Raw genomic sequence first — 24,173 nt, 5'->3', positions numbered from 1 at the left:
TTTCCTCTGTTCCTATGGGAATGCAGGAAACATCTAATCTTAATAGGGCAATGAGAACAAAGGGTTAGAGGTTTCATCTTCTCAATAACTCCCTCACTTCAGCCTGTCATTTAATGGCTTCCAAAAAATTAAGTAATAGTTAAACCTAATGGCTTCTAAAACATAAATAAATAGCTAAACTTAATGGCTTTCAAAAAAATTAAATAAATAGCTATCTAGTGCCCCCCAAATGTGTTAGAGTAGGGGTCTCCAACCTTTCTGACTTTGCAGACCGGGGGGGGGAGAGAGGGGATGTTCTGTGCAACTAGCGGGTGTGTGCGCTTGCATGTGCAGCTCTATTTACACAAGCAGCAGTTGTGCATGCACGCAGTTTGCACAAATGGAGTTTCCCATGTTAGCACACTGCTCACGCAAATGGAGCTATGCACACTCACCCGCTGTTTTCACAGCCCAGAAGCGGATTACATCCCAGGGGTATCCCACTGTTAGAGCAAAACTTCCATCATTCCTAACTGAGGATCTCTCCTGCCTCCATGCCCCCTATCTTGATTGTCTAGAGCAAGTGTCCCCAACCCCTGGTCTGTGGACCAGTACTGGTCCGTGGCATGCCCGCAACTGGTCCACACAAACAAGGAAAGCCCCATTCGCAGGAAGCAGGCAGCATACAAAACCATGCCCCCTCTGGTCCGTGGAAAAACCTCTCTCCACATAACTGGTCCCTGGTCTAGAGGAGAGGAAATTTTTTTTTTAAAACTTGTTATGATAAAAACAAAAGAAAGATAATAGAGAGAGAAAAATAGCTGCTCTCAGCTAAACCGTTGCCCGGTCCACATTGGCACAATGCAACATATGATGCATGAGGCAAGTTGGCACCAAATAATAACCTATAAAAACCTAAAAAAACAACCCAGGAATACATATCCCAACAGCTTGCATCCAAGATGTGCAGTGTTTATGGGCCAAGGGCTGTCTTTATGCTGACAGCTGCATTTCATGAAGTGCATGTAGCCAGAAAAAAAAAATCTAATTTCATTTCATTCACATGCAATTAAAATCACATTTATTTAGTTAAATAGAGCTCATGCGACGATTCCCTTGTCATATTAAAAAATCACAACTAGGTGATCATTATTGGAGGTTGTCAGAGAATTACACCAAAGGATTTTAGAAGATGCATAGGCCTATATTACGGCCCAAACTGCCCCATGTATTTAAGTTCACAAATAGGAATAATGGTATAGAAAAGGAAAGGGGAAAGATACTTTGCACAGAAAGAGAACATTCTGAAAACTTTTTGGCTCCTAATCCAGCCTGGAGATTTGCGCATATTAATCTTTTCTTTTTTCCTGCTTAAAAGCTTTATAAAGGTAGTCCTCAACTTATGACCGCAATTGAGCCCAGAATTTATGTTACTAAGCGAGAAATTTGTTAAGTGGATTTTGTCCCATTTAACGACTTTTCTTGCCACAGTCGATAAGTGAATCACTGCAGTTGTTAAATTAGTAACAGGGTTGTTAAGTGAATCTGGCTTCCCCATTGACTTTGCTTGTCAGAAGGTTGCAAAAGGCGATCACATGACCCCCTGGGACATGGCAACCGTCATAAATATGAACCAGTTGCCAAGCATCCAAATGTAAATCACGTGATCATGGGGATGCTGCATAAGTGTGAAAAGGGTCATAAGTCATTTTTTTTCAATGCCCTTGCAACTTCGAATGGTCACTAAATGAACTGTTTTCAAGGACTACCCTGGAACTCCATTCACAACCACTTAACAGCAGAAGAAAATTTGAACTTATCTCTAGGGAAGCCTGGTGGTTTATGGTAGCAAGTTGTTTCTGGCAATGTTACTCTCTTACAGTATAAGATTGACATGGCATACATCAGTTCTCCAACCTTTCTGGGTTGGTGGCCCAGAGGGGGGAGGAGAGAAAGAGGGGATGGTTTTGTGGGAGGGGCACACACATGAGCACACACATGTGCATGCATAAGCACCCATTGTGTGAGTGGGGCCAAAACCACCTGCAACACTTGCACAGGTCCCTGCAATGCTTGTGCAAGAGGTGCTGCAGATGCTCGCAGAGATGCTTGTGCGAATGGGGCTGTGCACACATTGCATACCCATGCACCGGCCAACCACTCACACAGCCGGGTGGCCATTAGGCCCCAGCCCTGTAGTGGACCATGGCCCACAGGTTGGGGACCCCAGGCATACAGGGTATGTTTGAAGGATGGTGACTTCATGCATTCCCTTCATATGTAGCAGACTATAAAATCACCATCGCCCATGGTGTAATTTTGCTGTTAAAAGAGTAAAGCAAAAAATATTGTCCAAACTACATTTGATGCCTTTAATTTTCTTTCCTTTGCCTTCCAGTGTCGGTCAAAGAGCACAATAAAGGTTTACTTACCTACTACCTCTATGTATGATTGGCACATGAGTTTGCAATTAATGACAGGTCATTTTGACATCAGAAGGCCTCGATCTCTAAGCTGAACACAGTGACCCCCATACCAGTCAGGCTTCAAAGCAAGATGATTGAACCTAGCAAATTCACTCATTTTCTAATTTTTCTACTATAAATTCCTTCGACCAATTATCTCTTTTTTTTCCTACAAGCTTCCTGAAGTTATATACACATTTTATGTGAATTTCTCCTCATACATTCTGTATGCTTGGTTGCATATCGGTGTACTTTTCTGCAATACCACTTTTATCTATTGCTGACTGTCCTATTATATTGCATTTTTGCACTCTTCAATATTAAGCGCATAATGTTCTGTGCCTGGAATGTTGCAATGCAGTTTTGCAATTCATAAATGCATACTGATAGGCACACCTTACTGGCACTGATTGTGGCATGTAACTCTGTTCCATTTTATTTACAGGTATTGAAAGAATGAACAGGTAACCTTCATACTGAAATACAAATCAAACAAATCCCACCCACCCCCAGTGAAGAAATGCAAGATCTGTGTAACTCAGAATGACAGTGAGGAAAATATTGAGGGCTCATCCCTGTACCAACAATGCCATTATCTTATTAGCTTTTTGAACTTCCAGTGGCAGATATCAAATCCTGATAGGCACGAGTCTGCCCTGGAGGTCCACCTTGCAGCAAAAACCACCCAGCAGTCATATTAAATGAATAAACATTCAGTGCCCCATCCGTTCAGTGAATACTCCTGAGCTTAATGGAGCAGTTGTCTTACTTAGGATAAAGCAGCTTCCAATTATCCTACCACCTTTCTGCCTTTTACTAATTGCAATAACGACTCCACACTTACAAGTAATCAGCGATTTAGGACTACAATGGGGACCAGAATTCCCACTGCTAAACAGTTAAGCGAGTTACGCCTGATTTTTTTTTATCTTTTTGCCACTGTTGTTAAGTGAATCACTGCAGTTGTTAAGGGAATCCTTAAGTAGTCATTAAGTGAATCAGTTTCCCCCTCCCCATTAACTTTGCTCGTCAGAAGTCAGCTGGGAAGGTGGTAAATAGATGGGATGCTGCAACTATCCTAAATAGGTGCCTGTTTCCAAGCATCCAAATTCTGATTACTTGATTGTAGAGATACTGCAACAGCTGGAAGTGCAGGGACTGGTTGTGAGTGATTTGTTTCAGTGCCATTGTAAGTTGGGACAGTCACTAAATGAATGGTGGGTAAGTTGACTACCTGTACAACACAGCATTGTATGAGGTACAGTAGTTTAACATCCCCTAACACAGGGGTTCTCAACCTTGGCAACTTTAAGACTTGTGGACTTCAACTTCCAGAATTCCTCAGCCAGCTTTGCTGGCTGAGGAATTCTGGGAGTTGAAGTCCACAAGTCTTAAAGTTGCCAAGGTTGAGAACCCCTGCCCTAACATAATGCATTGCAGATCTGCTCCTACTTACAGTACAGTGGCCTGACAGTCAGGTCTGGGGAAAATGTATTCAGGTTATACCTGAGCACATTTGAAACATATCAGTTGGGTAAAGCTGCACTGCGTATCTTGGCAGGTACTTTCTTATTCTTTTCCCTTTCATCCCATGTCATCTCTTACCTCAGGGTTAGGCAATAACCAGAATTCCGGGATTGCAACTTTCATAACCCTGAGGTAGCATGACCAATTGTCAGAGACTGTGACAGATGTAACTCAAAGCAACACCACTGGGGGTTACCCCTGTTGCTTAGTCCACACCCCTACAAAGATTAGGTCTTTCCAAAGAGATAACCAAGCATTTTGAAGGCACATCACTTTAAAAAAAAAAACCCACACACAAACTATTTCATGACTTTCCTGCTTTAATTTGAACTTAGTTTCCTCATAAAAAATAATGTTTCAGGAAGATGAGATCCTAAAAGGGGTGCTTTGCTTTCTAAAAGATTTCAACTTCTAAGTTCCTTCAGAGGTGCCACATGATTTTTGGGAGTGGTAGAAGAGTTGTGGTAAAGGAACACTAAAAGAATTATTCATCCTTGATTGGCAGACAAACCAACGTCATTGGCATTCGAGTGTTTTTGCAAGTCTCCAAAAATAAATTCCTTCTTGGAATTGTCTTGAGTTTTGGATCCTTCTTGACTATTGCAGAAGAGTCTATGGGAAAAGAAAACAAAACAAAGTCCCTCAGTGCATGTGTTATGTTGCCACGCACTTGCTTCAGTGAAGTCACAAACAGTCCCTGCAGAGTGCCACCTGTCCTTTCTGGTAATCACGACATGGGCAGAGGCGCTGGTACTTCGTATTGCATCCAGCACAGCTGAATAACAGATGATCCTTCTGAAGGTAGCATTCCCGGACATTTTCGGCCACAGCTGGATAAAGGTGATTCATCTCAGACTCTGTGCTATCACAAACAATGTTGAACCTAAAAAATGAAGGCAAGACTTAGTAAGAACTTTGTGATGGTGAATTTTAGCATGGCTCTGTAGATGTCATCTCCATGAAAGCAATATTAAAGACCATTTAACATGTTACCCAACAGTAAGCACAGGGTTATTAATGCATTTTAAAGCACAGAAGAGAACAATATGGTCTCTTTGGTGAGCATATCTGTATGATGCGTACTGTTTTAGGGGGTTATAATTTTATACTTGTAGATATCTCCTGAGGGACAAATTGAATGTTGTTAGTAAATCTACAATTGGATAGATTTTTTTTAAAAAAAAAACTCTACAGAGATCATGATTCTTCTTCAGATTTCATTTGAACAGTGAGAGGTACATTTAATAATCCCTTCCTGTTTTTACAATCAGTGCCAATTGATATTTACACATAGGCACAACCAAACTGCAGAGAAAACAGTTACATAAAAGACCTACTTTTAATTTCAGTGAGGTTAATTAGGAACAGAAGAGTTGCATGGAGTTAAAGGATTAAACTCTCTTCTAAACTGATGAAATGTCTCCCAGAATTCCTTTGGAAATAACTCCCTTGGAGATGCATATCCAGTGCAGTGCGTCGAAAGTAATTTAGAAAAAGTGCTTTGGATTTTGCACAAACATGAGTGATCTCTACTATTTGCTAAAGGAGACTTTCAGATTTTGGGCAAATCTCACTTTAACTTGAATTAACTCCTCAAAGTAAAAGCCCCCCCCCCTTCTCTCTCTTTCATATCCAAATGAAGAATAGCAATAGCTGACTTCCACTTCCAAATCGCGGCACGTTCAGCTGTACAAAGAGATCTCTCTCTTTGTCAGCTGTTTTCCTCCGCCGGTAGACACTTATGCGGGTCTTAAATTGCCCTGGAGGGGCAACTACTGTCAAGGAGGCTCTTGCTCGACTGCGGCTCCCCCTACAGTCCGAGCTAACTCCGTAAGGCTGATGGAGAAGAAGATCAGCCAGTAAAATGGCCAATCAGTTTGCTGCACCAGCTGAAGTCAGAAAATCATCTAAGCATAAAGAACCACCATGGTGAATCTGGGTGAGACCTTTCCTCCCTCTCTCTGTCCTGACTATTTGCCTGTAAAAAGTTTTTGATCACTTCTCTGTCTTAAGAGAGCAGTTCTGTGTATTTGGGAAAGAAAATTTTAAAAGAACTAAAATAGTTAAAGTTTTATTGACTACTTAATTTTTTTTTTTGGATACCTAAGGGCCCTGAAAAAAATAAAAAATAAATGCTATATTTTTTACTTTATCTATTATACTGGAGATACCTGCTTTTGCTTTCTATGTTTCCCAGAATAGATAAACTTTTACCTATTTGGAAGAAAGAGTTTGCAGTCAACTGAGGACATCTTGTGGTGAAAAGTGCCATTACAACTGTATAGGTGGATATTTGTTGACCTTTTTGAAATATAGCCTCCACTAAAAGATCAAAGTCTATTCTTGATCAAAGTCTATCTCACCATTGAAATGGAAGAAGCTTATCCACAGCTCGACTATGAACTTATATTGGAAAAGATTTTGGAAACTACAAACTATATGAAAGCTTATATCAAATCTTGGAGAAAAATCAGAGATGATACTAGAGAATCACAAATTGTCTTTCAACCATTGGTTCAAACTACAGACCAAAGAATAATGGAGGAAGAACAAAGCAACCCTACAGAGGTTCCCACTCAGCAAGTTATACAACTGAATGAGACAGAGGAACTGCACTTACAATTTAATTATGAACTTACAGTAGAAACTACTGAGCAAATTAATTCTACACAATCCTACTTATGACCTATGGAGAACATTGATGATCAAAGAATAACATTAACTGAACTATTTGATCTTCCAAAAATAACAGAGCTTGCCATTCAGGTACAAGTTATTGAAAATTGTGACAATGTGGACAATCAACTAGCAACTTTAATAAGGAATAAAATTGACTATACTATTCAAACGATATTGGAAGAAAGAGAAGAGAACTTTGACTATTTTGATGTATTGAGAAATAGCCTTACTCAAATGTTGAGGTTTGATGATGCTGAGGCTTTATCTTGGAAACCGGTTTGGCATAGAAAGAAAGCTAGAGTTAGGTTTAAAAATGTGGTTTAAAATTCCACTGAATGGATTAAAAAGGTTGTTGACATTGGATTGTTTTAATAACAAATGAAATAGATGATTCGGTAAAAGTATATTTTTGTAATAATATTTGGTATTAAAGATGATAAATAGTTGGAGGGGTAAATTTTACTTAATTGATTGATAGAATATATATTTAAAATAGACAAAAATGTAGTTCTTTGGACTGATATCTTTATTTTAACCAAGATAACTATTTTGTAATAGAGGGAGAAGAGGAGATATTTGTGATAAGAGAAATAATAGTATTAATAAATGATATATTAGTTTAAGAAAAAGGCTATATTTAAAAAAATGTAAGGATGTTGCTTTTTGGGATAATATATTTATTTTAGATAGAATCATCATGATAAGGAAAAGAGAAATGAGGGATGCCCGAAGTGTTAATATGTCTACATAAGTTTAATTGGAATATAGTAATTTCTAAAATAGTAAAGCTTAAAAACAGGATTTGGATTCTTATAATTGAAATGTGATTGATGACCGATTGGATTGATTGAGCTTTTTTTATAAATGTAATAATTTTAATTGGTAAAATAATATGTGGGAAATAGAGAGAAAACTTTTAAGGAATTAATCTGTGTGATATATGTATGATTTTGTTCTTGGATAATTGATAGCCCAGTCACCACGTTGTTTCTTAAGCACTTTTATGTAAAATGAAAAAAAACAATAAAATTTCTTCAAAAAAAGAGAATAGTAATAGCTCTTAGACTTATATACCACTTCAGAATGCTTTACAGCCCTCTCTAAGTGGTTTACAGAGTCAGCATATTGCCCCCAACAATCTGAGTTCTCATTTTACCAACCTCGGAAGGATGAAAGTCTGAATCAATCTTGAGCCAGTCAAGAAGTATGTGGTATCATTGTTTTGTTATTTTTACATGAATGTTTCATGTTCTTTGACAAAATTTGCTTTAATTGTATGACCATGTGCCCAGTTATTTCCCAATCTGTTTGCAGAACATCTCATGGCTAACCAGTAATGGAATGACACATACATTTCCAAACTGGCAGCAAAAATTATCTTGATCTAATTTATACATGCTTAATCCACACTCCTCCAATGGTGAGTTCCTCTAGATGTGCTGGACTTTGACTCCTATCAGCCTACCTAAATGGCACTGTTGCCTGGCATATCTGAAAAGCATTTGTAGGGAAAATCTAGATTAAACTAACATGTGATAGATGATGTCAGCAAATGTAAAGAGGCCAATGCAATGAATGTTCCCACATAATCTCTATTTTCTCATAGTGGGTGCTTCTCAAAAGAGTAATTGATTTTAAAAATAAACATTTCTATTCACTCTATCTCTCTGAGTCTGAACAGCTTTTAGACATAGATTCCTGATCCATGTTCTTCCCAATCATAATCATAATGATCCTTTTAGAATTATTTAGTAAAAATAAGCATCCATTTTTTCCTTCTTCCTGGAGACATTCTGGGAATCCATAACATAGAAGATGATTGCAGCTGACCATACTATTAGCATCAAATTAATAATAAGCAGAAAAGGATGATTGAAGGTACAAGGAAAGCAGTGTTTTGAAAAAGCCATCCATATTCTATGTATTTATTACATTTATAACTCATGTGCCATTCAGGAAGCTTCAGGCAGCATACAATCCTTCCCCTCCTCCTATTTTCCCTTACAGCTACAACCTAGCAAAGGGAGGGAGGGAGAGAAACTGGTCCAAAGTCCTCCAGCGAGCTTCTCTGGCTAGGGATGGTCCAGAAACTGAAGCTGAGTCTATCTATTCTAGTCCAATATCTTAGTCTCTCATCAAACTGAGTCTCTAATAGTAACACTTTGTGTTTTCTCTCTGGACTTCAGTGAAAGTTACCAAGTAATGTATCCTTAGCTGACCATTTGGAGCCATCCGGTTCTTTTAAATGACAATTTCCACAACTGTTTGTCATTGACCTGGCTGACAAGGGTTGATGGGAACTGAGGTTCAGACTATCTGGAAGGTCCCATGTTGCAGCCTCTGCTCTAGCTTTAACTTGCCTTGCGACTCAGTAAATGGCTTGCCATCTCTTTAATAAACTATGATTTGAGCTAGGGATTTTGAACTAGCAATTTCTCTAAAATGGTTGAATTTTAAAAAGCTAAAGGAGCTTAGCGAGTCGAATCTGAGCTCTGGCTCTTATTTATCATATAAAAATGTCACTCGGACTCAAATTGCCTGCTTGGCCACCGTGACAAAAATGATAATGCACCCATTTTAATTGTCCGGAGCTATGTATGGAGCTGGGTGGCAGATTTATGTTCTATTAAAATGTCAGTGCCTCTGTGTTCCAAATGCATGCTCACAGACAGAGGGATAAAAAGGGAAGGGGATGAGAAGAGAATAATGGTGTCTTTAAAAACCCAACATCTTTTCAGCTGCATAAAGCTATTCATGCTCAATACAACTGGAAGGTCTGTCCAAATATATATATATATATATATATATATATATATATATATATATATATATATATATATATGTTTTCTGAGGTTTTCGCGGGTATTTGTATGTAGGTCTTTGGTTGTTCGGGTTTTCTCCCACGTAAAATACATACATATATATGTATGTCTAATGCATTGTGTGCAGAGGACACTAAACAAATGTATATATATGTCTAATGCATTGTGTGCAGAGGACACTAAACAAATGTCAGGGAGACTTCTGTGGAAAAAACCCTCCTTTTAAAACAGGAAGATGCAGCTAGAAGTAGATGCATATGACTCTAAGATAGAACGAAGGGATATGAGGTCTTTAAGCTAGTGCTGAAGCCGGAGAGCTATATTTGGAATACCAGAACTGAACAAAACTTATGGCCTTTCCATAGACAACCTAACCCTGGTTACCACAATATTTTTTGTTATATTTGCTTAATTTGTGAGAGGGTATTCATTTTGTTGACATTGCCACATTATTTGCTATTAGTAACGTGGCAGCAAAAATATACAATTCCTGCAAATCACTGAAAAATGTAGCCATTAATTCAAGACTAACTTGAAGAGTTAAGAGCCATGGTGGCATAGTGGTTAGAATGCAGTATTGCAGGCTAATTCTGCTGATTGCCAGCAGTTCAATTCTCGTAGGCTCAAGAATGACTCAGCCTTCCATCCTTCCGAGGTGGGTAAAATGAGGACCCAGATTGTTAGGGGCAATATGCTGACTCTGTAAACTGCTTAGAGATGGCTGTAAAATACTGGGAAGTGGCATCTAATTCTAAGTGCTAGTGCTAGTACTAACTCCTGCCTATACTGAAGCTAACAGGGCCAGGAAAGCTAAACAGCTTTTGAATTGTGGGAGATATGGAGAAACATTGTTTTCCAGTTATAGCTGAACTGCAATTACTAACAGCATCAATAAGCATTTCCAATACTGAGAGATGCTAAGAGTTATAATTCTGCCCTATTTCAAAGATTAGAAGCTCCTTATTTCTGAAACAGGGAGTGATGCCTCCTACTTAGCCTTCCCCAACTTTTGGCTCCCTAGATATTTTGAGACAGTCAATATTGATAGCTGCAGAATGCTAGGAGTGGTCATTTCAACAGATCTAAGAGGAAAAGGCTGGGGAAAGAGGGCATAAAACTTCATGTGGTGCTTCTTTCTTGGCATTACCAATTAACCACGGCAGAGTAATTAAAGCATTAACATTTGAGTCATATTCAACAGATTTCCCTTTTCCATACCCCCAACAGAGTTTCTACAACTCCCTATGAAACAAAGCCACCTGCAAATTTCAGACTCAGGCATTAAAGTGCAAGTTTTGAAACAGTAATATGAAACTGTGAAAAGCTTAGCACACCACCCTCTTCAAATTTGCCATAAGACTCCATCTGGGATACAAAACATTAACTTTCAATATAGTCTTGCCTAAATGTCAAAACTCAGCAACAGTACAGATAATGGTAATAAGGTGACCTTTTACTGCTTCTCCCAAATCAACTTCCAAAGCCTTCGTTGGAATTTTACATCTTCCATAAAGAACAGGAGAGCTTTCTTTGTGGGGTGGGGAGGGGGATAAGGGAAGGACATAAGAAAGCTAGACAACTTACTGCTGGAACACTTCTTTTTTGTTGAGGAACTTGAAAAACTCAGGCTCACAGACTAAATTGTGCTGCTGACAAGTTCTGGTGCATGCTTGGCCAGTCTCGGATAGCCACACCTGCAAGGACTTGACTGGGGGCCAGGCTGGAAGATGGCTGCTGCTTACATTATGAGACCACACCAGGGCAGTTGAATTGGGTTGTAGGATGAAAGGACTGAGAGAGCTTTGCATAGTTGGGCTGCTGGACTTGTCTGGTAGAACAGCAGTAGCACAGAAATCCTATCAGATTGGGGGAGAAAAAAGCACTTGTTACACAGACATTTCAAAAGACATTTCTCAGATTTGTAGCCTGATCTCTCTGATGAAGCTATTTTCTTAACCTGATGCTTTCCAGATATTTTTGGTTATAACTCCCACAATTACTAGCCAGCATATTGCTTGAGTATCCTGGAAACTGTAATCCCAACACATCAAGGAAATGCCAAATTATATCAAAGACAAATTTGAACAACATCATTATCCCCCCTCACGTATTCTCTTAAGACTGCAACTAAATTCAGATGCCATAGCCTTAATATATCTATCTTCTCTCCCCACCCCTTTTTGGTTATCAACTTTCCAAGTGCAAAGTTCTGGAGAACATATAAGCTGACATACTGCTTTCTGATCTTGAACTGGCCTAATAAAGTAATTACTGTGCAGTTGCATAGAGAAGTTTAGTCTTCCTCATTCAATTGTATGTTGCAATGGATATCTATGTGAACAGAGGCTGACACAATCTCTATATCGCACAAGTTAGATACAACCTTTTTTCTCCAAAACTGAATGATACTTACTACAGGTATTTACGCATTGTTGTTTAGAGATGCAAAATAAGAAAACACTAAATACAGCAAGCATAGACATTTGAAAACTTTCCCCATTGATTCAGTACTACTTTTTCCCCAAGTCACTCTCTCTCTCAGCCCAATCCACCTCCAGGGTTGTTGTTGTGGGGAAAATAGGAGAAGGAAGGAGTATTGTGTTATTTCTAGCATCTAAATCAGTGGTGGCGAACCTATGGCACGGGTGCCAAAGGCAGCATTCAGAGCCCTCTCTGTGGGCACGCATGCCGTTGCCCTAGTCCTAGGCCTTCAGCTGGGTTTTATAAAACCTTTTGGCTTTAGGCCTCCGCCATATGCAAAAAAAAAAAAAAAAGGTTCAATCAGTCAATTTCAACTTCTCATGGGAAAAAAAAAGATCTTGCAAAGTTGGAATTGATTGATTGAACTTTTTAGTCCCACCAGTCTGCCATTACCACTGCAGCCACGCCCACCAAATGGGCCATGCCCACCCAATGGGCCAAACCCACCTGGCACTTGATGATGCATAAGTGGGTTTTGAGTTGCAGTTTGGGCACTCAGTCTCTAAAAGGTTCGCCATCACTGATCTAAATCAATCATGGAGTACTTATAAGAAAGAAAAAAAATGCTTGGAATGGCCATCACAATTCCATCAGACATGAGTCTTATTGAAAATCTGTGGGAGAGTTCAGACATGTAATGCATACAAGGAGATCTAACAATATTTCTGAACTAAAAGTGTTCTGCAAGGAAAAGTTGAGAAAAAAAACTTTCAAATTAGGAACAGAAGGACTTTTAGTTGGCTAGAGGAAATTGTGGAAGGTGTTATTTTTGCCAAAGGAAGTGTTACAAAGTGCTGAATGGAAGGGTGTCCAGACTTTTCCACCTAACATGTCCTCTGTTTTCCTATTTTGTATCTGTAAATAACTGCACATAAATAATAAATATGCATTAAAACTTGAAGAAAAGTGCCACGATTAAATTGTTACATATACAGTAGCAGTGCTGCCTCTGTTCACTGAGGAGTTTTTGTGTGTGTGGTTTTTGCCTGCAATTGCAATAAAGCCCATGTTTTACTGCCAACAAAACTACCCTTGCTTTTATGCAAAAGTAAGTCATTAGATTCTGTTAATTCTGTTCTTTAATAGAGTCAGTCTTATCCATATCCTCCCATAGGTAAGTGCCACAGAGTTCATAGGTATTACTGCTAGGTAAGTCGATAGAGAAATACAGCTATGTTAAACGGAGTTTATAACCACTGCTAGAAACCTCATGTCCTTAAAGTCACCTATTAAGAGGTGAAGGGCTGAATTCCAGGATCACTGACAGTAGATTTTTAATAGATTAGTATCAACCTTGTGATGTGATGTGATGAATTTTTGGTGGCCAGTTTTTAAAGCAATTTTTAATTACATCTAAAATGCACTGAAATTACTCAAAACTGTGGATCTAAGTTGCCTTGTTACGTCTATTTATCCTTTACTGAAGTTGCTAATGTGCTTTCCAGAATAGACTTTTCCCTCCTTGAAGTGCAGAATACTTTCCCATAATATTGACCTGGTCTCGGAATAAGGGAGAAAAACTTACACTCTGCTTTTTGTGCACAAAAGGGTGCTATGGTATATACCCTTAGTTATTTTTATTCCTATTATTTCAAGGATTAAAAATGGAACAGTGTGCTGGTCCTCTCTGTGATATCAAAGCACATCATTTTGCCAATTAGCAAACAGAAAAAAGTGTTAAAAATAGTAACTGTCATTAACTGTGGGTAGAGGGAACCAAATTATACAGGAATAGATTAAACATGTTTCTGAGGAAAAAGCTTCAGAGAAAATATATGTTTAAAATAGCATTTTCCCATTTTGATTGCTCAAAGTTTGCCAAAGTTTCCAACATGGCCAAGAATTGGCTGGAAAGGGATTCAATTTTACTGATCATTTGGAAAATCAAAATATCTCATGTGGGGATTTCTTCCAGATTCCGTCTCCATATTTTTTCACTTCTGGCACCTCAAAAGAAAGGAAGAAAAAAAAACCACTCCCTTTTCACAATAGCCCACTAAGAAACACATGGGCAACTTTCTTGCTTTGATGTTTATTATCATTATTATTTAGAATTAATTTGTCTCCAAAAGTACTAAGGACTTGGCCAGCAATGATGTTAGGATGCTGGTGGAGTATACAGGGCCAGAGTTTTCAACCCATCTGTTAAAAAAAAAAATAGGACCCTCATTTCTCTCTTAAAACCCTTGGCTCCCCCAGACAAAATAGTACTCAAAATTTGGCCTAGCTCACTTTAGTAGATGTAAGTAAATATTTACGCCTCTGATGGCTGTGTTAGTGGAGGAAGGTGGGAACTCTGGTCCAGCACAATGGGAAAAATTAGGTCGATTAGGGTTATTTTATATTACATGAACAAAATTAATGGTTCTAGGATATCCCTATCTGCTGGGTTGAGTCAGAAAGAAGGGGAAGATAAGTTACCTGGTTTTGAATGTAGGCATGGATTCGCTCTAGCATTCCCTCAGACGTGTATTCATAGGGCAAGAAAGGATCAACCTAGAGGAACAGAGAAGCAAGAAATATGGACATGAATGAGTGTAGAATAGACTATCTCCATTATCTGTCAAAAAGTTATGAAAAATGTGGTATTCTATCATGATAGAATGTCTAACTCCATAGGTAATGGAAAACGTAATTCAAATAAGCAAGTCTGGCTGCATTTGCAATATTTTCTGTAAGAAGAACTTACCCTTTTTCATAGTTAAAAGTGAAAATATCATATTTTATATTTACATATTACAGACTTTAAACAGATTTTGGCCATGCATATAAAACTATTCAATTTACAATATAAAGCTACTTAACAATTATAGACAAAGCATTTGGAATGCGTGGAAGAAGCACACTGCACAAACAACGAAAATAACCTCCATTGCCTGGAGCCACTACCTAGTTCTTATGCAGGTTCTCATGCAAAACCACAAAGGCAGCTTTGCATTTAAGAGATTTCCAGAAATCTGATATTAGTGTATTGATCAAACTCCAGATTTTGCAATTACATGTGACCATCTGCTGGAATGCAAAGATTCTTCAGATCAGTTCACCAACATGTTCTGATCAAAACTATTAATGCCGGCTGTGTATTAGACTGCTGACATATTCTGTTGGGCCTGGAATATGTGGACTATTCAGTTTCAATCTTACATCTTAGCAAGCCTTAGCACACATTTTCCCTCCCTCCCCACTCCCCCGCCTTCTCAGAAATGCCAACAAGCCTCCTGTTGGATCTGTCAAATACACTCATGATGGCAATGACAGCAGATGCTTGCATCCATCTGCTACCCTCAAACAATTGGATGAAGTGTCTCCCTGTATAGCAAGAAGCCCAACAGCAAACAGATTCACTAGGACTAGTGGTTCTAATGAGCCTTTCCTTTCTCTTTCTCCTTTCTCTTTCTGTTTCTGTTTCTCTTTATTAAAAAAAAAAAGGAAAATAAAGATCAAAGCTGATAAAAAATATGTCAGGAAAGAAATCAAAATATAGGTAAGTAATAAAGGTGCATGGCATTCTTTCTTTTTTCCAGGATCTGCTGAATGCTTTAGTTAATTCTGTGCTTCTAATGCAAACTATTCTAACTATGAATCCTTTGGTCCTAAGGGTGTTTGAGTCTTTAAATAGTGTATTAGTAAGGAATGACCACAAGATGGAGGCTCTCTGTCATGATCTTTGATCTTAGAGCTTCTTGACACTTTCTACCTATTGCTTCTCATTTTAATTTCAGAATATAGTGTAAACTTTGAGCAGGTCCTTTTGAGGAGTCCTCAGATCCTGACTAAGCACTTAATAATTTGGTTTATTTACTTTTGATTCAGATTTGACAGCAGACAAGTCCTTGAATGACTCAGCACATTGTCCTGAGAGGAAGGTGTATTCAAGGAGCTTTTGAGAAGATGCCATCAAAAGCAAGGTCCTTGGGACTACTTTTTACAAGCCTTGGTTCAGATATTCTGTCTTTCCCATTTTAACTGATTTTCTCTTTTGATAAGAAAGAAGAGCAAAACAAACAAACAAACAAAAATGAGAAAATATGGGAAGGCTTCAGATGGGAATTTTCATGAAATTCAAGGACTGAAGCAAAGTGATTACTGATTAAGGATCCTGCCTGGAAGCAACTAGACTACATCAAGCCAAACAGCTTATAAAAGGATTGTACCTTCAGGTTAACTGCATTGGGAACCAAGAAGCTGAACTGTGATGCTCAAGAATACTTCCACACAACCATCACTTCAACACACAAATCAATTGTCAGAATTCTACAACTTAGGTGTTCTGCAAGGAGGCGTTATAAGACCAGTTTCATTCTATATTACTGTTATGTCCCGAGCCTTTGCAAACGGCTCGGGCGTTTGCAGGCAGTCCCGGGCAGGTGCAAAGCTGCCCGGGACCAGACAGGCTGTCGCCAGCGCCGTGCGCATGCGCGGGTGCTGGCGCGGGAAAAGTAACCCATTTACCCGGGAGTTGCCTATATAAGAGGCTGCGAGGCGTTTGGGCGAGGCTGAAGCCATCTTCCTGTAAGCTGAACGCTGAATAAAAGAAACTGAGAACTCCAGCTGCTTCTCGTGTCTGTTTCCCGCCACGGACTCAACACTGGCGACGAGGGTGGGATGCCTTGCACTACCTGGAAAGGAAGAAGTGTAAGCTTACCCAAGGAGTCCTGAGCGGCGGAAGAGGAACGGCGTCGACTCGGCAGCTGCCCGCCATTCCGGTGCGCATTCGGGGGTAGGCTGGCTGATAGACCCGTCTCCTGAAGATCCGAAGATGGCGAAAATCGGAAGGCTTTCAGAATTCGACGTCTCACATCCAGAGCGGTGGGAGTCCTACGTATCCAGAATGGAGAACTACTTCAAGGCAAACCAAGTGAGGGAAGATAGCTTGAAGGCTGCCACCCTGCTTTGCGTTTGCGGCCAAGACGCCTTCGAAATCGCAGAAAACCTTGCAGCACCTGTTCCAGTAGAGTCTGTAAGCTACGCAGACCTGAAGAAGCTGCTGAAGGAGCACTTCCACCCCAAGGTGTCCGTTATCTCATGGCGCCACACCTTCGAACAGAGGGATCAACGGTCCGGTGAGTCAGCCAAGGAATACATCGCCGCGTTACGGAAGGCCGCCAAGCCCTGCGAGTTCAAGGACCTCGAGGAACGACTGAGGGACCGATTCGTGTGCGGGTTAAGGCATCGAGAGCTACAACAGAGACTTTTCGCCAAGGAAGAATTATCCTTCCAAGACGCCTTAAGGGAAGTCACCGCAGAAGAAGCAGCAGGCGGCGCCGTCAAGAACATGCGGCCGATCAGAAGCAGTGCAGAGGGTGCGTCCGTGCACCAGGAAGACGTCCGACGAAACTCCGAGGAGGATCCGGACGAAGAAAGTCGACCGTCTACACCCCCGCGAAGGAAGAGAACCAGAAGGGAAGCTCTCGGCCCGCTCAAGTGCATCGGCTGTGGAGGTCGCCACAGGAGAACCGACTGCAAGTTCCGCTCCGCTACCTGCCGGGCATGCGGCAAACAAACAAGGGCCCATTGCATCTGTGTGTCTGGGCCGACGAAAGCACAACCCCAAGAAGAACGCCTGAAGGGTACCATATTCCCCAGCCAGAATAGGGTAGGTTTTTGCGCTTCGCGAAGAAGCATCTGTAGAACAGGCACACACAAGCCCATGAAGAAAAAGCTGTCACTCAACGTGAAGCTACAAGGGGTTCCATTATCTATGGAACTAGACACAGGGTCTGCCCTTTCCATCATTTCATTGCATACATTTAGGAAGATTTGTTCCAGTAGTGGGACTAAGGCCAAGTTAAGGCCTTCTGATATTGTATTAACAGATTTTCAGAACTCAAGAGTGTGTGTTAAGGGGGAGGCCACCCTTAACGTGCAATACAAGAGTTTTGAAGGTCCACTAGACTTATTAGTAGTAGGGGGTGAACGAACGAGTCTCATAGGACTCGATTGTTTTGAGGCCCTGGGGATACACGTCACAGGACTCAACAGCTTACAAACACTCGACCTACAGGAAGTCTGCAAAGAATTTGCAGATGTTTTCAGCCCCCAGCTGGGCACATTCAAAGGACCACCTGTGTCCTTAAAGCTAGACCCCACTGTCACTCCCATTAGGATTAAAGCAAGAAGGGTCCCTTTGCTTTAAAAAGTAAGATTGACACTGAATTAGACAAACTAATCCAACAAGGAATCCTAGAACCTGTTGATTCCAGCCCATGGGAGACCCCCATTGTCACGCCTCTAAAGGCAAATGGGGACATTCGCATTTGTGCTGATTACAAATGCACACTCAATAAGGCATTGCAGCAACATGCCTATCCTGTTCCTGTGGTCAGTCACATCCTGGCCTCTCTCAAGGGGGGCGTGTTTTTGCAAAGCTTGACCTAGCTCAAGCATATCAACAGCTGCCTGTTGATGATGATGCTGCCATAGCTCCGACCATTGTGACCCACAGGGGAGCCTTTAAGGTAAAAAGGCTACAGTTTGGAGTGAATGTCGCTCCTGGGATTTTCCAAAGCGTAATGGAAAACACACTACGAGGTATACCAGGGGTCTGCCCCTACTTTGACGATGTCTTGATTGCAGGAGACTCCACACACATTCTAGCTGAAAGGCTTAGGGCTGTCCTGTTAAGATTCAGGAAATCAGGCCTCAAGCTCAGAAAAGACAAATGCAAGATTGGGGTGCCTTCTACTGAATTTCTGGGATTCAAAATTGATGCTGCTGGGATTCATCCTGCTGAATCCAAACTAACTGCTATTTTAGAAGCACCCAGGCAAAGTCTAAGGCCGAACTTCAGGCCTTCCTAGGCCTCCTGAATTTCTACAATTCTTTTCTTCCACATAAAGCTAGTGTAGCTGAGCCTCTTCACAGGCTACTAGACAAACATGCTGTGTGGCTGTGGTCACAAGCACATGAGGCTTGCTTTAAAGAAGTCAAGGCCTTGCTCACTTCTAACAGTGTTCTTGCACATTTCAACGAGTCTCTTCCTGTGTGCATCGCTTGTGATGCGTCCCCCTACGGGGTTGGAGCTGTCCTGAGTCACCTCAGGTCTGATGGAACTCAGGTTCCTATTGCATACTACTCCAGAACACTGTCTTCTGCCGAGCGCAACTACGCTCAGATAGACAGGGAGGCTCTGGCTGTTGTTGCTGGAATTAAAAAATTCCACGATTTTCTATATGGCAGGCATTTCACGGTCTTCACTGACCATAAGCCTCTGCTGGGACTGTTTACCACACGTAAGCAGACTCCCCACATCATTTCCCCTAGAATGCTTAGGTGGTCTATTTTCTTGTCTGCATATGATTTTTCATTACTCCACAAGCCTGGGAAAGAAATGGGCCATGCTGATGGCCTCAGTAGGTTGCCTCTGCCAGTAGTAGAAGCTGACCCCGCGCCAGCTGTCAACATTCTATCAATCCAAGCCTTGCCCGAGCTCCCTCTTAGTGCCAGGGATGTTACCGCTGAAACAGGTACAGATCACACACTTTCACGTGTCCGCTCCTGGGTCCTGTCCGGGTGGCCTGAGCACTGCCCTAGTCCTGAGTTTCAGAGTTTCTGGTCCAAAAGGAACGAACTGTCCCTTTCTCAGGGTTGTCTGCTTTGGGGAAACAGAGTTGTCATTCCCACCTCAATGAGGACTAGGGTCTTAGAATCCCTCCACGAGGGTCATCCTGGCATTGTTCGTATGAAGGCTCTTGCACGCAGCCACTTGTGGTGGCCTGCTTTAGATAAAGATATTGAGGCTAAGGTACATGCATGCCACCTGTGCCAACGATCTCGCCCAGAGATGCCCCAAGCTCCTGTGCATAGATGGGAGGAAACACAGTCCCCATGGTCTAGGGTGCACATTGACTACGCTGGGCCCTTTCAGGGCCAGTTCTTCTTGGTCCTTGTTGACAGCCATTCAAAATGGCTTGAGGTTGTGCCTGTCTCATCCACCACCACTGCAAAGACTATTCAGGTACTGAGGGGGATTTTTGCTGCACACGGGCTGCCAGATGTCATTGTGTCCGACAACGGCCCTCAATTCACCTCCTCCGAATTCCAAGCTTTCTTACAGGCAAACCTGATTCGTCATGCCACGTCTGCGCCTTTTCACCCGTCCACCAACGGTATGGCTGAACGCATGGTGCGCATCGCAAAGGACGCCTTGAAGAGACTCACCTACGGGGACTGGCATCACAGGTTGGCTGACTTTCTCCTTTCTTATCGCACCACACCGTCCACTTCTACAGGGAGAAGTCCAGCTGAACTTCGTTGGGGGCGCCAACTTACTACTAGACTTGACCGGTTGCATCCGGACAGACTGCCTTCATCTACCTCACATCCTAGGGCACCTAGACAACTACTTGTGGGTGCCCCGGTTTGGGCTCGCAATTACGGGCCTGGTCATACATGGGTCCCCGCTTCTGTGTCCAGGATCACAGGTCCTCTCTCCTACGAGGTTGCCCTGGACAACGGTCGTGTCCTGCGGCGGCACATCGACCAACTTCGCTCTAGGCGAGACTTTTCTGATGAGACTCCTGGGTCTTTTCCAGGGGGGGAGGGGGACCCTTTGGAGCAAAGGGAAGGGCAAGAGCTACTGCCCACCTCCACTGAGGGAGCCACAAACGGCCCATCTCAGGGTTCTGCAATTGCTCCGAAAAGAAAGTCATGGAGCTTACCCACACAACAGGCACTCACGCCTACTCCAGCCAGGGAGTCACCCCGGGGGCATACTCACTTTCCACACACATCACACAGCACTCCAGTAACGGAGGATACCCGGGGGCATCCCAACAAATCATTCCCCGCAAGAGAGCTGGCACACAATTCCCAAGGTTGGCCTGACCTTACCCCAAATCCTACAGGGGGTCAAACATACACAGAGCTAGTCGAGGAACCAAGTCCCGACTACAACACCCTAGCACAAATCAGGGAACACCTGAGTTTTGGGAAAGTACAGAAACCCACACGAGCCCGAGCACAGAATGGGGTTCAGGGAATGGACAGCCTCCTGACAGGTCTTGGACTGACCTAGGAGGTTCTACAGAGACGCCCAGCAGTGGCTATCACTTCAAGGGGCCTGAGGGTCTACAGCTAGGTAGGACAACCAGGTCACAAAGCAACAGAAGCCCTGGCCTGACGAGCCCGGTGGGCAAGCAAGCAGGCCAGGCATCGGGGCACAGTCCTTGGAAGACACCAGGGCACAATAGAGAGAACAGGCTCACGCCTCCCTCCAGTCAGGGGACTTATGCCAGTAACCCAGAGCTAAGAAGGTCACAGAGAGCAAAGAAATCTCCTAAGTATCTAGAAGATTACATAACATTGCTGGCAAGGCAAAAGCCAGTAAACAGTGGGAGCACTGGGGAGCAAAATGTCATATAAAATAAATGTTGTATGTTGGTAGTAGTTTTAGCCCGGGGGAAAGGGGTGTTATGTCCCGAGCCTTTGCAAACGGCTCGGGCGTTTGCAGGCAGTCCCGGGCAGGTGCAAAGCTGCCCGGGACCAGACAGGCTGTCGCCAGCGCCGTGCGCATGCGCGGGTGCTGGCGCGGGAAAAGTAACCCATTTACCCGGGAGTTGCCTATATAAGAGGCTGCGAGGCGTTTGGGCGAGGCTGAAGCCATCTTCCTGTAAGCTGAACGCTGAATAAAAGAAACTGAGAACTCCAGCTGCTTCTCGTGTCTGTTTTCCCGCCACGGACTCAACAATTACGTTCTTGAGGACTGACAATTGGGACTCATAAGATATAGACCCTTTCTATAGGGTTCAACCCCTCTGCCAGGAATTGAATTCATGGACCATGTATTCATTAAGATGACTACATATAGTACATTAACTTTATAAGCTATTCAGGTCCTAGTGCTCAGTGGGATTGCAAGAAGGGATATATAGAATCTATCAGAATGATACATACAGTGCACTTTCCCTTAAGCTTTCAGAGAGAAAGAGAATGATTATATTATAGAGTTACATGGCAGACTATAACATCTATATCTATATCTATGTAGGTCTTTGGTTATTCGGGTTTTCTCCCATGTAAAATTGGAAGTGTCTTGGCGAAGTTTCAACGAAGTCCCATTCGTCATCTTCAGGCTGGTGTTTTTGGCTTTGTGCTTCTAGGAGCACGAAGCTGAAAACCTTATGTGGCATCAGTTTCTCAGTCTGGTCTACCCTGTAGGACTGACAAAAAGCTGAAAGAAAGGTGCATTGTATATACCATTCTGATAGATTCTATATATCCCTTCTTGCAAAGGGATCATTCAAACCACATGATCAAGTTGACAGGGGCTTCCTCCAAATGGAATACAAAAAGACAGTGCTGATCTCTGGATCTCCAAAACCTCCTGTGTTGCTACTGAGTCAGAAACAAATTAGCTCAGCTCCCAAGGCAGAAGCTAATACAGGGATACAGGGGTACAATGTTGACCCATTTAGGTTGTCTCCTTAGTTGCTATTCCCAGAGGTCCTACTTGAACTTGAGAGGGAGTTCAAGTCTTACTTGAACAAAAGAAGGAACTCAAAGGCACCCTCCCCTTTTGTACATAGTAAGAGCGTTTTCAAACCCCGAAACAACAAGCATAGCATTTCAATTCAGTTCTGAAATGTAATATAGGCAGACAGGCTACTTTGCAGCATCTGGGCAGATGGATTAAAGATTGAATAAACATCTTCCTGCCTGCTGTAGAAAATAACCCAAGAAAGAGAACAGTTCTTTCCACATTTTACCAGCAATTGTTCCTTTCCCCATCCACCAACCTTCAATTTTCTATTTTTCCCCCCTTTTCCTTGTTTAGCATGTTGAAAAGGAAGGAGGGAGGCACTGAGCAGTCTCATTTGCAGTTTAAGTTTTATTGCACCAGAACATCAAACTGTATGTACAAAGAGATCTGTGTCACAGAAAAAGATTAGCATTTAAATAAAGAATATCTTTAGTTCCCAAATTCAGCAGGTCTAAAAGAAGAGAAGAAGGGGGAGACACTAGTGTTACAACATTAAGTAACACAAAAATTGGCTGGTGTCCTGCCAATCTCCAGTACTGTGAATGCTAAATATTATGGATGCTTGAACTTACTTTGTTCACTCAGATTCTCACCATAATTACAACATATGGCAACCTTTGTGGCCTCCATTTAGGAAATGAGAGGGAGAGGGAAGAAAACCAAGCTAAATTCCTGAAGACTAAGGGATTTGCCATTGCCTTCTCTAATTACTCTTTCAATCCTGAAATTTTTGGCAGATTGAGATAGTAATTCTTTAAGGTTGGTTTGGTGATGAGACCTGCTCTTTCATTTTACTTTCCTTGACATAACCCTGCTGCAAAAGATTGCACTTGTTTTCTAAATGGTCCAAGGTCCCCTTCCAAAACTTTTTTTAAAAGAGAAGCAGTAGGGTCAAGCTCTTTAAAAAGCATTATTTTCTTTCCCAGACCTTCCCATGGAACAATGTAATTTGTAAATTATGGATTAGTATGAAATGTGACTCCAGCCAATTGTAGCCAGTCAACAAACCTAGTGTAAAAAGCTGTATGATTCTAGCCACTGAGATTCCTGCGAGTTTACTATTCTTACATGGAAACCTTGGACCATCAAAATGGTTGCCTTTAGTGGGACTGTGCCTATTGCTTCAGTGAGAGGTACATTAAAGGAATGTCTTGGAGTCCTAGCATTAATAAAAAGTAGAAACTCCTCTAATTATGGAATAGTCAACATCTAGCAGAGACTTTATCCAGATTCTCATCATATCTTCCTTCTTGCAGACATCAATTCCTGATCTAGAGCTGTAATGGTCAAACCTTAGGGTTAAGGGGGAGATTTAAAATTTTATTTTTCGTCTGAAACCAATCCATTTCCTGTGATTTAAAATTAAAATGAAGTGGAACACTAAAGGAGATGCCTACTAGTACCAGTTGTGTCCTTTTCTTTTAAACTGTCCACCAACTCTCTGCATCAGATTTTCAGGTTCTGGGGAGGAAAATACTGGAATAGCCTCTCCTCCTCTCTTCTGTCAAAGGGAGTGTTGTGAGCCCAACTTCTACTCAAGAAGTGCTTCTGTCAGTGACAAGTCAGACAAGTCTTGCAGGTGGATTGAAGAAAAACTTTGAAATGAAACAATGACCCATTTGAGTCAACACTAAGAAGAATTAATGGAACAGCTTGCCCCCCCCCAAGTTGTGGGTGCTTCACAATTGGAGGTTTTTAAGAAGAGACTGGACAGCAATTTGTTCAGAATGGTATAGAGTC

At 41.8% G+C, this 24,173-nt stretch overlaps 1 protein-coding gene across 2 annotated transcripts in view; it reads right to left on the bottom strand.

Annotated features, from left to right (window-relative positions):
* Positions 1 to 4,288: 4,288 nt before the first annotated feature.
* Positions 4,289 to 24,173, bottom strand: part of MGAT5B (alpha-1,6-mannosylglycoprotein 6-beta-N-acetylglucosaminyltransferase B) — a 337,742-nt gene continuing 317,857 nt past the window's right edge. For both annotated transcript variants that reach the window (XM_039328102.1, XM_039328103.1), the window contains 3 exons: positions 14,375 to 14,449; positions 11,057 to 11,328; positions 4,289 to 4,854 (listed from right to left, as the gene is read on the bottom strand). In XM_039328102.1, coding sequence (XP_039184036.1) covers positions 4,656 to 4,854; positions 11,057 to 11,328; positions 14,375 to 14,449 — 546 coding nt within the window. In that variant the 3' untranslated portion in view covers positions 4,289 to 4,655. The remainder of the gene's footprint in view (positions 4,855 to 11,056; positions 11,329 to 14,374; positions 14,450 to 24,173) is intronic.

This window comes from Crotalus tigris, unplaced genomic scaffold, assembly GCF_016545835.1.
Source record: "Crotalus tigris isolate CLP2741 ecotype Arizona unplaced genomic scaffold, ASM1654583v1 scf7180000024370.6872682, whole genome shotgun sequence".
NCBI classification, from domain to species: domain Eukaryota; kingdom Metazoa; phylum Chordata; class Lepidosauria; order Squamata; family Viperidae; genus Crotalus; species Crotalus tigris.
The sequence above is the reverse complement of the archived record's forward strand: the minus strand, read 5'-3'. Positions and strand labels throughout refer to the sequence as shown.